The 14006-nt window shown below is 44.7% G+C and overlaps 1 protein-coding gene across 1 annotated transcript in view; it reads left to right on the forward strand.

Moving 5' to 3' along the window:
• Positions 1-548: 548 nt before the first annotated feature.
• Positions 549-14006, forward strand: part of LOC147446438 (protein LATERAL BRANCHING OXIDOREDUCTASE 1-like) — an 84205-nt gene continuing 70747 nt past the window's right edge. The window contains exon 1 of the mRNA XM_086525656.1: positions 549-878. Within this exon, the coding sequence (XP_086381782.1) occupies positions 570-878 (309 nt within the window). The 5' untranslated portion in view covers positions 549-569. The remainder of the gene's footprint in view (positions 879-14006) is intronic.

A 14006-nucleotide genomic window follows, 5' to 3' on the forward strand; every position in this document is an offset into this window, starting at 1 on the left:
AAAATCAATCAATACTTCATATCATGGGATCATACTCCTTTTTTTCCTTTTGCATAACTCACATTATGTGAGTGAATGTGTTTAAACACGAAAAAAATACTATACTTCATATCATGGGATCATACTCCTATGAAGACAAGGCTTTTTCAGCATGCCAAAAAAATGAATGAAGCTTTGGGAAATAGCTTTGGAAAGGGACAAAATTTATTTCGCTTCAAGATTTTTAAAATCTCTATGTGTAACAATTAAAATTGAGAACGACCTTCACCTATATGGATACTAAGGCTTTTAGTAGGCCAAAAATCGATTTAAGATTTCACTAGTATAGTCGGTCGTTCGACGGCATCTCTCTCTCTCTCTCTCTCTCTCTCTCTCTCTTCCCCTCTTTATCCCGTGCACGTGAGCTTCTCTTATTTTTGGCATTTAACCTTCAGTTTGTAGACGTTGACACGTGTAAGGGGTACTCGGATTGCTATTATAGAATAAATATACATAGGACTGCTGTTATAAAATACATATAGATGATCATTTTGGTTCTGCAGCTTATATTGGAGCGTTGAAATTTTCAAATGCCGTGGAGAGTTGAAAGTGTGCGTTGGGTGTTCAATTTCCTATGCGCTTTTCCCTACGCTTCTACACTTGGCACATACACTCAGAAGCTACTCATGGCTGTAGATTTGGCGCAAGCCATCTCCAAGCAACAGCTGCCCGAAGTTCCTTCACGATTTGTTCAGCCTTTGCATCGAAGGGAGCCGTGCCATGGCCACAGCTCCATCCCAGTCATTGACCTACACGACCTTCTCCACCAAGGTGGCCATTCTGCTCATATCGCCGCTCAGGCTGTCACCAAAGCATGCGAAGAATGGGGCTTCTTCCAGGTACATTTCTGCTTGCTACTCTCCTCTGTGTGTGCGTGTGTGTGTGAGAGAGAGAGAGAGAGAGAGAGAGAGAGAGAGAGAGAGAGATGAAATAAAATCTTAATTTACGTCTTCATAAAGCACCTACGAGTCTCAGTACAGGCTTGGATGCCATGAAGGTAAATATGTCGGTGATGTGATCTATGAGAGGTACAAAGGGTGTCAAGATCTACTAATCTCTATCGCTTTGTCTAAGACAGTCCCATAGTTAAAAACTGACATCTCCTAGAGTCCTGCTGCTTTGGAATGGCCCAAAGCATCTCTGATCAGCGTAATCGATCAACGTGGACAAAGGCCCAAATTTCTCTCTGAAAAGACAATGAAATCGTCCCCGCATCTCACAAGATTCTAGGCATTGACACATGTATTGCCTCTCTATCTTGGGCTCTAAGTCGCATAGCTTGCACATTCAAGGTTGAAGTTGTCCTATGTCACATAGCGTCCGTGTGAGGTGTGAATCCATGTATCTTGGATAGTACAAGAAATTTAACCTTAGTAATGTCATTTTTTTTGTAGAAACCTTTTTCTTTCCAAGCTCCGGAACAGGAGTCATCCATGTCTTGTCTGTATCAATTTGCGTGACTTGTGGATCCTGACCGATAATCTTGTTGATCTCTGAATATGTGAGTGCGAGTGACGGTGCATCCAAGAAGTACTGAAAGGTTGGCAATGTGTCCATAGTAAAGCCATGCAATTGAAACCATGCTAATATTTGTGCACACCAACATCCACAACCTCCTCCCATGGCGAGCTTTCAAGATGACTCGACGGGCAAATCTAGCATTACAGTGATATGGAAGCTCCACAAGCTATGTAATAATATAAGATTTTGATCTAGTACAGGTCTCAACCACAATTAGTGTAGCTCTCTATTCCACCCCGATTATCTCATCTTGCATTGCAGTCTTACATTGGATCATCTTAGAGATCATAGTGACTAGTGGTCTTTCCATATCTCTCCATTCATCATACATCCAATCAAACGGACTACGATGCTCCCCAAATTTGTACCCTTTACAATAATATGGATGTCACCAAGGCATCAAACACCCATAGCTTAGTGCGGGGTTCTTGAAACTGTACCAGGGAGCATCTCCACTTCAATTGTACAAGCGTTGTATAGCCTCATGTGAGTTTCGAAGCTGTTGCCTCTCTCCTAAAGAAAGAGGTTTGTCACATTCACATCTAACTCTATGTGCATGTGGACAAGCTGTCACTTTTATTTCTAGGGTTGAGGACAACCTAGGAAGCGTTTGTGCACCCTTGTGAGCCTATACGCAGGACGTGCATGCCCAGGAACTTTAGAGGAGTTGCATATCCTCTGGTTTCACAAGAGCACAATCAGTGTCTTTGCTACGTGTAGGCATTGGGGAGTGTTCTGTACAGATCATTAGTACCCGGTCTAGGTAGTACCGCATACAAAGCACCTCTTATAAGTGAGTTCATTAACTTAATAATAAGTCACATTTTAGCCAGCTAATTAAAATCGTGAGTTTTTTATTGGCATTGATCGATCGAGCTTCAATTCCTTATATAAGTGACCTAGGGGTCACTTCTCATAAGACCATTGTATGAGCATTTGTGCAATCTAAAGCAAATACCTACAACAAGATCCCATCAGCATCTTAGCATCTAGGACCATTGTATGAGCATTTGTGCAATCTTAAGCAAATATCTTTCTAGCGATAGAGAGGGGGAGGGGTTTGGGACCTCATCCAATGTTAAGTCTTCTTCTCTCTCTATTAGTCACAGAACCTTCACTCACAGTATCATTTCTCTTCTCTCTAGTCCATTGCATATCTCTCTCATGAAGTAAGAGGATCTCTCTCATGAAGTAAGAGGAACTCTCTCATGCAGTAAAAGGAACCTTGAGTATGCGTTGAGCACTAATCTTGAGCATTCATCATCAATCACTTCCGTTGCACATTACATTAGTATCTGACATAGCAGCTATGATACGGGACAGGACATTTAATACGCGTTGTACAATACACGTACTAGACGTATTTTTGAGAATCGAAAATAAAATAAGTCAACTTTTTTAGATATGATACTTTAATAAGGACAAATCAAGCGGGTCATGCACCTCCTCAATGACTCTTCAATGTTTAATCATAGCATACATAAACAAGCACCATGAAGCTCTAAAACACACTTAATCAACCAACAAAAGACATTAGAATAAAATATGTTTTGAGCAAAAAAATGCTAGAATAGAGAGCATTATAAGACGTACTATACATTTCAATACGGTTCCATATTCTAAATGAAGTACGCGTATTATAGCCGTTATGGTATCTGAGCTCTTTGGCAATGTTGTCACTCAAGGAAAGAATCCCTCTCAGATTTATTTTCTCAAAGAATCTTCGTGTCCCTACTAGCCACTCCTACCGTTGGTCCATCGCGCATTGGGCGCACTCCCATCTTCATCGCTTTGTCCCTTCAGCAAGGCAAGACGAGTGTTGGCAACTTCCATAAGCTAAGAGAGGATAGCCACTCTGTTCTTTGTACAATAATCTCGAAGCCCTTTAGGCAGCCCACAACAATACTTCTCAATCTGCTCCGTCAGTGACACAAACCTGTAGGAGGTTACTGAGAGCTACGCTTTACAGAACCTCCGATTGTACTCTTGTAGTCTCTTGTAAGTAGCCGCAGTGAGTTGGTGCCAATCCGTCATGACATCGGCTTCAAATTCGTTTGACAGCCATGTAGATGCAAACATTTGCTTGAAGTATATCCATGTGGTGGGTGCCTATCCTTGCATCAACAGTGTCGTTAACCATGTAAGCGTATTGCCTTTCAAGAAAGTGGCAGCTTTCCTAACCTTGGAGGCCTCTGTAACATTCCCCCCTGCGTAAGCTGTATCAAACTGTTGGAGGAAAGTAAGAGCCTTTGCCTTATCCTCAAAGCTGCTGAAAGTTTCAAACTTGATAGCTGCACCACCTTCTTTGTAGGCTTTTGGCTTTTCCAGTGCTCCCAAATTGTCATAGGGAATTATTTGCAACATGGGCACTGTAGTAGGGATCATCGGCTGTCATAAGACCGGCACCACGTGCCAACGGAAAAGAATAGACTGAACAGACTTCTAGCACTTCAAATAACAATTGAACAGAAAGAGTTAGACGACATGGGGAGTGGCGAAGTTCCACCCCAGAAAGCATTGGCCCCAAACTTTGGCACCCCTTTCGGTATTTCTTTATATTACTTGAAGTCAGTGTAATGCCGGTACTCCTCCCTCTGCACCTTTGTACGGAAGCATGCCAGAGAATGAGCCCTTGGTTCATATTTAAAGGCCCTTGGCCATAAAAACCAGTTACATGAAAATCTTTCAAACTCAAAAGCAAGTGCTTAAAAGCTGCTAGCGCAAAAGCAGGAATCCGTACAGCTCTGCCACATCAGCAGGCCAACGCAAAATGAGAAATTCCATACAATTTACCACGCTAGCAAGCAGCGCAAAATGCGTGTTGGTGAAACTTCTTCTACTACTTTTGCTTTCTTCTAGGGTTTAGGCCCCTCGGCGTGGATCTGCAAGTCGGCTCCGTTCTTCAGTGGCTCGACACGTGAGCAATTTGTGACATCCCCCCTTCTTGAAAGAAATTAATCGTCCGTGATTACAGCATATCTGCAAAACAACTCAAGTTAGCTCAAAAATTTCCAAGGGTCGTTCCGAGAGACAATCAGTTTTCTCATTCCAAATCGGAGCTCTTAATATCCCGGGTCGTTGGCTTCCCAGAAGAATCTCATCCAATAAGGAGTCTCATTCCAGATCAGAACTCTTGATATCGTGGGTCGTTGACTTCCCAAAAGTATCTCATCCAATAAGGAATATTCAGTGGTTGGCACATCACAATGCAACACAAATGCTCACATATGCATGTTACAAGACATAGAAACATAAAGCCGCCGATGAACACTCCTCCCGCATAACCTAACAAGGTCAGGGCCGGGAGATATTCAACGACTCCCTCATCACTCCTCCCGCATAACCTAAAAAGGTCCAAGCCGGGAGATATAGAGGCCTTTTACAACCAAACGCCCCCTAGACCGCAGCGTGCGTCGTATGGAGGTGCTGAGAGTAACCACTGCTTAGACTTCTTAATACTCCTCCTGCATAACCATCCAGGTCCGGACCGAGAGTAACGACAACAATATTTTTTTCAAGCATTCAAAACTCCTTCTGCAAATAACCACAAGGGTCCGGGCCTTGAGTATATGTAAGCATTTTCAAACACCATTTTTCACTACTCCACCTGAGAGTAAATCACCAAGCATTGAAACCAATATTCAAATCAGAGTCAAACAGCTCAAATTGACACCAAGACAGGTTCAAAACAGATACCATCCATTTCAAACAAATTCCAAACAAGATCGCCAAACAAGTTCTCAAACAAAATTCAAACTTAAAAAGCAATCTCGACATCAGCCCAACTCGAAAAGTCGACTGACTTTCCATCCTAAAACTTGTCACCAAAATTTAGGGTTAGATTCCTTCCATAAGGTCGTAGCCGACCACAGCATGGTCCATCAGCTCTTGGACAAACAATGTTCCTCTGGCGACGATGGTAGTCCCAAGACATAGCAATCACACTAGACCTCCAAGGTTATTAGCTCGAGAGGAGACACCTACTGAGAGACGTCTAAAGACTGCAAATTGTAATCTTCTAGGGTTTCAGCAGCAAGCATTTCATCAGGATACCCCACTTTGCCAGAAGCTGCAATCCGAAGGAAAATGTCTGAAGACATGTAGCTTCCGGCAAAATTTTTCTTGAAAGCTTGCCATGTCCTTGGAGTGTACGGCTTGGTAGCTATAAACATCCACCACTGCTTGGCACTGCCTCTGAGAAAAACAGCGGCTTGAAAAAAATCCTTGATCCTTCTCTTGCAAGTAATCTTTATGGCTTATGCCCTATAAGACATGAGAGATGAAGACGGGAGTGTGCCTGATGCGCAATGAACTAAGGGTGGGAGGGCCTATTAAGTCTAGGGTCTGGGCACAAAGATTCTTCAAATTCAATTCCAATAGACTTTGGAAGCGCGGTTTTTCTCTGTATGCTCTTTGGTGGGATCAGTATGCTTTCAGAAAGGCACACGCCTGAAGCTCTAATACCAATGTCACAAGACGGGCCCACGTGCCAACGGAAAAGAATAGACTGAACAGACTTTTAGCACTTCAACTAACAACTGAACGGAAAGAGTTAGACGACACGGGGAGTGGCGAAGTTCCACCCTAGAAAGCATTGGCCCCAAACCTTGGCATCCCTTTTGGTATTTCTTTATATTACTTGAACTCAGTACAATGCCGGTACTCCACCCTCTACACCTTCGTACTGAAGCATGCTAGAGAATGAGCCCTTGGCTTATATTTAAAGGCCCTTGGCCATAAAAAGCAGTCACATTAAAATCTTTCAAACTCAAAGGCAACTAGTCTTCAAAAGTAGGTGCTCAAAAGCTGCCAGCGCAAAAGCAGGAATCCGTACAGCTCTATCACGTCAGCAGCCAGCGCAAAATGCGAAGTTCCGTACAATTTGCCACATTAGCAGGCCAGCACAAAATGCGTGCTGGTGAAACTTCTTCTGCTGCTTCTGCTTTCTTCTAGGGTTTAGGCCCTCGAACAGGATCTGCAAGTCGGCTCCGTTTTTTAGTGGCTTGACACATCACCAATTTGTGACATCGTGCACCCCTTGGCCATTCAATACATTTTGCGTCATTGGTGCCATATGTGCCTGCCGGTCGAAAAAACAGCCATGCCAAAATTGCCCTGTAGCACCCCAAACTATCCTTGGTTGCACTGAAGCCCTTGCTGCATGCCAATATTACCATACATGGGGTTTGGCATCATGCCTTGCATACCCCCAAACACTGTTCCTGGCATATATTACTAGTTTCTAGGCGCATAACTAACTATGCTATGAAACACATCCACCCCCGAAATACCCAGGATGCATTGTGGGTGGTGGAAAAACATGTTGCATAGCCTGGAGGAACTGGTTCCCTGTCCATTTAATGCAACATTTGGACTTTGAAAGGTGGTTGGCTGAACTAACAAAGCCTAAATAGGCGTCCTAACCACCGTGGACAAAAGGAAATTGCCTTGGAGCCCCAACTGACTTTGCAACATGAGAGTGCTTCCTACTTTGTTGAGATGCACAAGGGACCTGGGCTTGAGCCTCAACAAGCTCTACTGCATAAGACAGTTGCCTTGTCTGTTGTCACAGTGGTGGCACTTGCAGAAATTCCATAAACCTAGGATTATACACCAACCGAAAAAACACATTCACAACGGAAACCAATTGTGTCCTGAATGCAGCCTCGTCTAGTTGCCCAGTCATATACACGACCTTGTGGAGCATTCAAATCAACGAAAGGTACAAACAAGGGTGGCCGTGAACTCTCGCCACGCTCGAACACTTGAGGAGGAAAAGCCTGTTTGTCCTGTGAAGAGGAACCCTCTTCCCTGGCGTTGTTTGTCCTGTCAGCTATAGTGTATCACTATATTTCCAAGTTCCTCTGTTCTATGTCTTTGCCGCAAACCAACCAAGGCTCACTCTTTAAGGAAAAAGTGATTCTGTCTCGGCGACAAAACCATGAAACCGGCCCGTAGGGAGGTAGACTTCAACTTTCACCCAAATCTTTACTTGAACTTTATGACACAGAGAAGCTTCATGAATAAACCGGTGAATGGAATTTAACACTTAAAACGAAATACGGCTTGGGAGCTAGAGTGCTTCCAAGCAGACAACGACACCATGTAGGCCCCAAAGACTGGCGCCCCTTTCTATATTTCTTTATTCTTATTGCAAATAAACGATCCGAACGCTTTCATCTAACTCACACCAAGCTGTCCAAACCTGTCCATGGCTGTAGCTGCAAGTTTTTGACCCAATTTCACCAGCTTAATGGTGCTAGAACCCTTGTAGGTCGAAAGTACACGTCAAGGACGCTTTCCCTCGCATTTTGGAAGCTTTTCGGTGAGCTGCAGGTCAATTTCAGCATGCTATAATTCCCTGTTTCGTCATTGTCAGGTGCTCAAAGCCCTGTTTAAGCATCCCAAGGCTTTCCAGAGGCTCCCCCGGCGATGTCCTGCAGTTTAGGAGCGAAACCCTAAACCTGCAAAAAAACACAGCAGGCTGTAATTTTCTGTTTTGGATCGTTTTGGGCGGAGCGAGCACGTCTGTACGTGTCTCAGGTGCTCCCACACGCAATGGGATAGTTCCCCTTTGAATCGGACGAGTTTTCACGCGAGAAAACTCTCCAATTTTGCAATCCTTCTGGGGATTAGCAATTAGCTAATTTGGTTCCTGTACAGAAGGCTCTTGCCTTGGCAAACACGCATAAAACCCCCAGAACTGTACATGGTCATCTGAGAAGCCCAACTAGTGGGGCATTACCATATGTGCAAAGGGGAGAGAGAGATGCACGAGAGAAAATCATCGCGCTACAAGAGACAAGGGAGAAGGAAAGCTTTCTTTTAAAGCTGTGATCCTCTGCACCCACTACTCACACACACACTGTCGGCTCACAACGAAGGAAAATCAGCCTCCCTTCTCAAATTGGGTGCCCCCTCTTGGGATGAGCCTGGCAAGTGCACCCGGAGCTGCCATGTGTCGAGTTTGCCTCTTTTGAGTTAATTCCTAGTACGCACCGACTTATACAATGTAGCGAGGGGCCGAAATGACTTTGAACTGAGCCTAGACACTCGTTTATTGCTTGGATTCTAGTGCCGACTAGCTCAACCATCTTGTGGCGACCTGCCCTTCCCGACTGTGGCTGAAACTCTTGGCCGTCGACCGTTTCATACTAGCCACACAATGTCCGCACATTTGTGACTTCAAAAAGAGGGTTCCAAAAATTAAAGAAAAATCAAGGGAAAGAAACCAACAACTAAGGTTAGTGGTTGCTATAGCCTTGTGACACGCATTGGGTTGCCGAAGTACCAGATCGCATTTGTGAAGGCTAGCACTTGCAGATCTCGCGCTCTCCGACGATGGAAGGGCTGAAAACTGAGAACGTTGGCCAATCTGCAAGGGAGGGAGCACGCTAAGGCTGAAATCTGAAAACACTAGCTGCTCTGGCTGGAAAACGCTGGGCTGCTTGCTCCTCTAGCGCTTTGCAATCTGCAACAACTTGCTCCAAGTGATGGTGTCTTGTTCTCTTTATAGGTGAGGAATAGGCCTTAAAAATATATTAAGGCCTAGGTAGGGAAAACTATCCACCAAACCCAACAAATAAATCAATAAATTGATCTATTAATAAAATTAGGTTAGGGGTTCCAGCTTGGGTGAAACTCTTGCACATCTGCCACCCGAGAATGTGATCGACGTAGGGAATGGCTCGTTGGATTCCTCTAACCTAGAAGTACATGCACGTCATGCCAGATGCCCACCGTAGTGTAACAACATCTGTCAAAATGCGTATACAAACCATTTATGCAAGAGGGTTCCAAAACTGGAAAACCTAATCCAATGGACTCGTCCGGGCATGCGGGTCCTGCGAACTGGCTCACAAAATGGCCGGTACTAATCCTCCTAAGATTCTAGACACTCCTATCTAGGAAGAAGGGGAAAACTGGCATTGGAAGTCGATGAAGCATGTCCACGTGGCACACAGAGCCATATGCGCGTGTGTAACAAACTGTTGACGTGTCAAAAGCCCTAAAGAATGGAGCCAACTTACAGATGCTGGCCGAGGGGCCTAAACCCTAAGTGAAGTGGCAGAGCAGCAGGACCCACACACACACATGAAAAAGCTGGGCAGAGCAGTTGATGACGTGGTAGATTTCTGAAAATTGCACTGGCATGATGGCGTGGCAGGCTATACGGATTTCCGCGTTTTGCGCTGACTGTGGTACGGAAATTCCATGATTTACGTTGGCAGCTTTTTGGCATTGCTTTTGCACCGGATGCTTTTAAGTTTGAAGGTTTTTCACTGTAAACTGCTTTTGGGGCCTAGGGCCTTTAAATATGAGGCTAGGGCTCATTCTCTGGCATGCTTCCTGGAGAAGGTGCAGAGTCTGGAGTACCGGCTTGTACTGTGTTGATGCAATATAAAGAAATACTGAAAGGGGCGCCAAGGTTTGGGGCCAATACTCTCTGGGGTGGAATTCCGCCACTCCGTGTCGCGTGTCGTCTCTCTCTTTCAGTTCAGTTGTTATTGAAGTGCTAAAAGTCTGCTCAGTTTGTTCTTTTCTATTGGCACGTGGTGCCCATCTTGTGACATAGGTATCAGAGCATCAGGCGTATGCTTTTCTAAAAGTATACCGGTCCCACAAAAGAGAAGACAGAGCATTCCAGAGACTTCTGGCTGGAATTTATTCGAGGTATCTTCGCCCTCCAACCCGGACTTATTAGCCACTCCCAACCTTACTTCATCGCGCATCGGGCGCGCTCCCTTCTTCACCGCTCGTGTCTTACAGGGCATAAGCCATTAAGATCACTTGCAAGAGAAGGATCCAATATTTGTTTCGAGCTGCTGTTTTTCTCAGAGACAGTACCATGCAAATGTCTATAGCTACCAAGCCGCACACTCCAAGGACTTGGCAAGCTTTCAAGAAAATTTTTGCCCGAAGTTATATGGTTTTTGACATCTTCTTTCGGAGTGCAACTTCTGGCAGAGTGGGGTATTTTGAAATGCTTGCCATGGAAACCCTAGCAGATTATAACTTGAAGTTTCTCGACATCTCCGAGTAGATGTCTCTTCACGATCAGATGACCTTGGAGGTCCAGTGCGATTGCTATCTTGGGACTACCATCGCCGCCAAAGAAACATTGTTTGTCCAAGAGTTGATGGACCATGTTGTGCTCGGCTACGATCCTATGGAATGAACCTAACCCTAATTTTTTGGTGCAGGTTTCAGAATGAAAAGTCAATCGACTTTGCAAGCTCGACTAATGTCGGGATTGTTTTTTAAGTTTGAAATCTGTTTGAGAACTTGTTTGGTGATCCTGTTTGGAATTTGTTTGAAATGGATGGTATTTGTTTTGAACTTGTCTTGGTGCCGATTTGAATTGTTTGACTTTGGTTTTAATACTGGTTTCAATGATTGGTGATTTTACTCCCGGGTGGAGTAGTGAGAAATTATTTGAGAATGCATGTTCATACTCATGGCTCGGACCCTTGTGGTTATTTACGGGGGGAGTATTGAATGATTGAAAAGTGTTGTTTTTTTTTTTCTCATGGCCCTGATCCTTGTGGTTATTTACGGGGGGAGTATTGTTGTTGTGACTCGTGGCTCGGACTTGGATGGTTATGCGGGAGGAGTATCAAGAAGTCTGAGCAGTGGTTACTCTCAGCACCTCCAAACGACGCAGGCTGCGGTCTGGGGGGCGTTTGGTTGTAAAAGGCCTCTATATCTCCCGGCTTGGACCTTTTTAGGTTATGCGGGAGGAGTGATGAGGGAGTCGTTGAATATCTCCCAGTCCGGACTTTATTAGGTTATGCGGGAGGAGTGTTCATCGGCAACTTTATGTTTCATGTCTTGTAACATGCATATGTGAGCATTTGTGTTGCATTGTGATGTGCCAACTACTGAATATTCCTGATTGGATGAGATTGCCTGGTATGTAATTTTAGTGCATCAAGACACCCGTGGAAGATCAGTACGGTATGGGTGTGATGGCTAATTTTACTACGTCGGAATATCAAGAGTGCCGATCTGGACGAAAGGAGAAGCTAACTCCTTGATCAAAAGAGCCGAAAGGAGAAGCTAACTCCTTAACAAAAAGAGCAAACCGATTGTCCCTCGAAATGACCCTCGGAATTTTTTTTGAGCTAACTTGAGTTGTTTTGCAGATATGCTGTAATCGCGGACGATTACTCTTTTTCAAGAAGGGGAGATGTAACAAACTGTTGACGTGTCAAAGCCCTAAAGAATGGAGCCAACTTGCAGATGCTGGCCGAGGGGCCTAAACCCTAAGTGAAGCGGCAAAGCAGCAGGAAATAAAGTAGGACCCACACACACACAGAAAAAAGCTGGGTGGAGCAATTGATGACGTGGCAGATTTTCAAAAATTGCGCTGGCATGATGACGTGGCAGGCTGTACGGATTTCCGCATTTTGCGCTGACTGTGGTACGGAAATTCCGTGATTTACGCTGGCAGCTTTTTGGCATTGCTTTTGCACCAGATGCTTTTGAGTTTGAAGGTTTTTCACTGTAAACTGCTTTTGGGGCCTAGGGCCTTTAAATATGAGGCTAGGGCTCATTCTTTGGCATGCTTCCTGGAGAAGGTGCAGAGTCTGGAGTACCGGCTTGTACTGTGTTGATGCAATATAAAGAAACACCGAAAGGGGCGCCAAGGTTTGGGGCCAATACTCTCTGGGTGGAATTCCGCCACGTCGCGTATCGTCTCTCTCTTTCAGTTTAGTTGTTATTGAAGTGCTAAAAGTCTGTTCAATCTGCTTTTCTATTGGCACGTGGTGCTCGTCTTGTGACAACGTGACCATCAAAGCAATGTCCTAACAAGGGACCCAACAAAGGCTCTCCTGATGAAAAATCCAAGCAGCCAATCATAGCGAATGCCAAACGCGCTGTGGTGGGCAACACAAAACATACTCAGGAAATCCGTCAATTATTGAAGCCTTGGGGATAATTTCTGGGAACATAAACCTTGTTCTTGATAGATCCTGCAGCCAACGAAAATTTGATTTCTTGGAATTTGGCCAAGGAGCTTGGCTTCAAGCATGGAGACATTGAGACTCTTTTGGCAATTTGACAAGCTATCAATGCTCATGATAATGATACAATGAAGATTGTTGTGCCGTACATCGGCAAACTCAAATTTCAACTTCAAGGCTTTAGAGATGAAGATTGTCACAAACTGATGACGTGGCAGTGCCCGCAAACACTCTCTCCAAAAAGTGATGACGTGGCAGCTAGTACGGACGCCTACATTTCACGTTGACTGGCTACGTGGCAGTGTACGGAATCTCGGAAAAAGAGTTGGCTGTACAAATTGCCGTAAAACGCTCTAGTTGCTGACGTGGCAAAACTGTACGGAATTCCGCAATTTTCGCTACTGCTTTTGGCAGCACTGGCTTTTGGAGTTAATTGCTTTTGATTTACTGCTTTTGGGGGTCTGCTTTTGGCATCCCTTTGTAACTTATAAATTGACCCAAGGGGGCTCACTCTGCAGAGCATCTAGATGCAAATTCTGAGAGCGAGCACTCACGGGAAGTTGTACTTTGCTCAAAGATTAATATAAATAGAAATACCGAAAGGGGCGCTAGTCTTTGGGGCCAATACCTCTGGGCACGGAACTACGTTGGACCGTGTCGCCTCTCTTTTGATTCCGTGAAGTGTTTTGAAGTGAATCTCTGCTTTGTCGCGGTAGAATCTTGACTTGGGGTGTCCAAGTTTGTTACAGTGGTATCAGAGCACAGAAAGATTCTTCTTCTACGGAGGATTCGATCCTTTTTGCAGCACACGCAGGTTTTTGTGAAAGAATCTTCGTGTCCCGACCCCGGACTTATTAGCCACTCCCGCCCTTGATACATCGCGCATCGGGCGCGCTCCCGTCTTCATCGCTCTGTCTTACAGGGCATAAAGCCATAAAGAATCCCAGATTACACATGGGTTCTATGGAGAATTTGACAGAGATGACACCTCTCAATGGGAAGGCAAAGAAATTTTGAAAATCCGGCACGGGAATCGAAGAAAAAGAATGAAGATTTGGGCAATTTTTTTTCGATGGACAAGTTTGTCATAACGGAGTACAAACGTCAACTACAGATTGATATATGTGTGAACAGATTGATTAAGTACTCCAAGGACCCGAGTTTGGCGAAACACCTGAAGAATTACCCAGTTGATAAGATTTACTCAAGATGACGCGTGGCCATTGCTTCTCCTCTCAGGTAGGGAGAAAGTCAAAAAGACAGACGAGTGCAAAAAAGCGGAACATGTACTCGAAGAAAGAGATGGACAAGGACTCTTGAAAAGAAGATGAATTAAAGGACCGCCAGAAGATAAACTTGAGAGTTACAGAGCAACAGCCGAGTGCGGAAGAAAAGGAAGATGAAAGCAGAACTAGTACCACATTGCGTGGGGCCTGGATGAACGAAAGTACGAAAATTTGCTGCACTTGGGGCAAAGTG

The sequence above is a fragment of the Adiantum capillus-veneris genome, chromosome 12 (genome assembly GCF_014529385.1).
Source record: "Adiantum capillus-veneris isolate H3 chromosome 12, ASM1452938v2, whole genome shotgun sequence".
Taxonomy (NCBI): Eukaryota; Viridiplantae; Streptophyta; class Polypodiopsida; order Polypodiales; family Pteridaceae; genus Adiantum; species Adiantum capillus-veneris.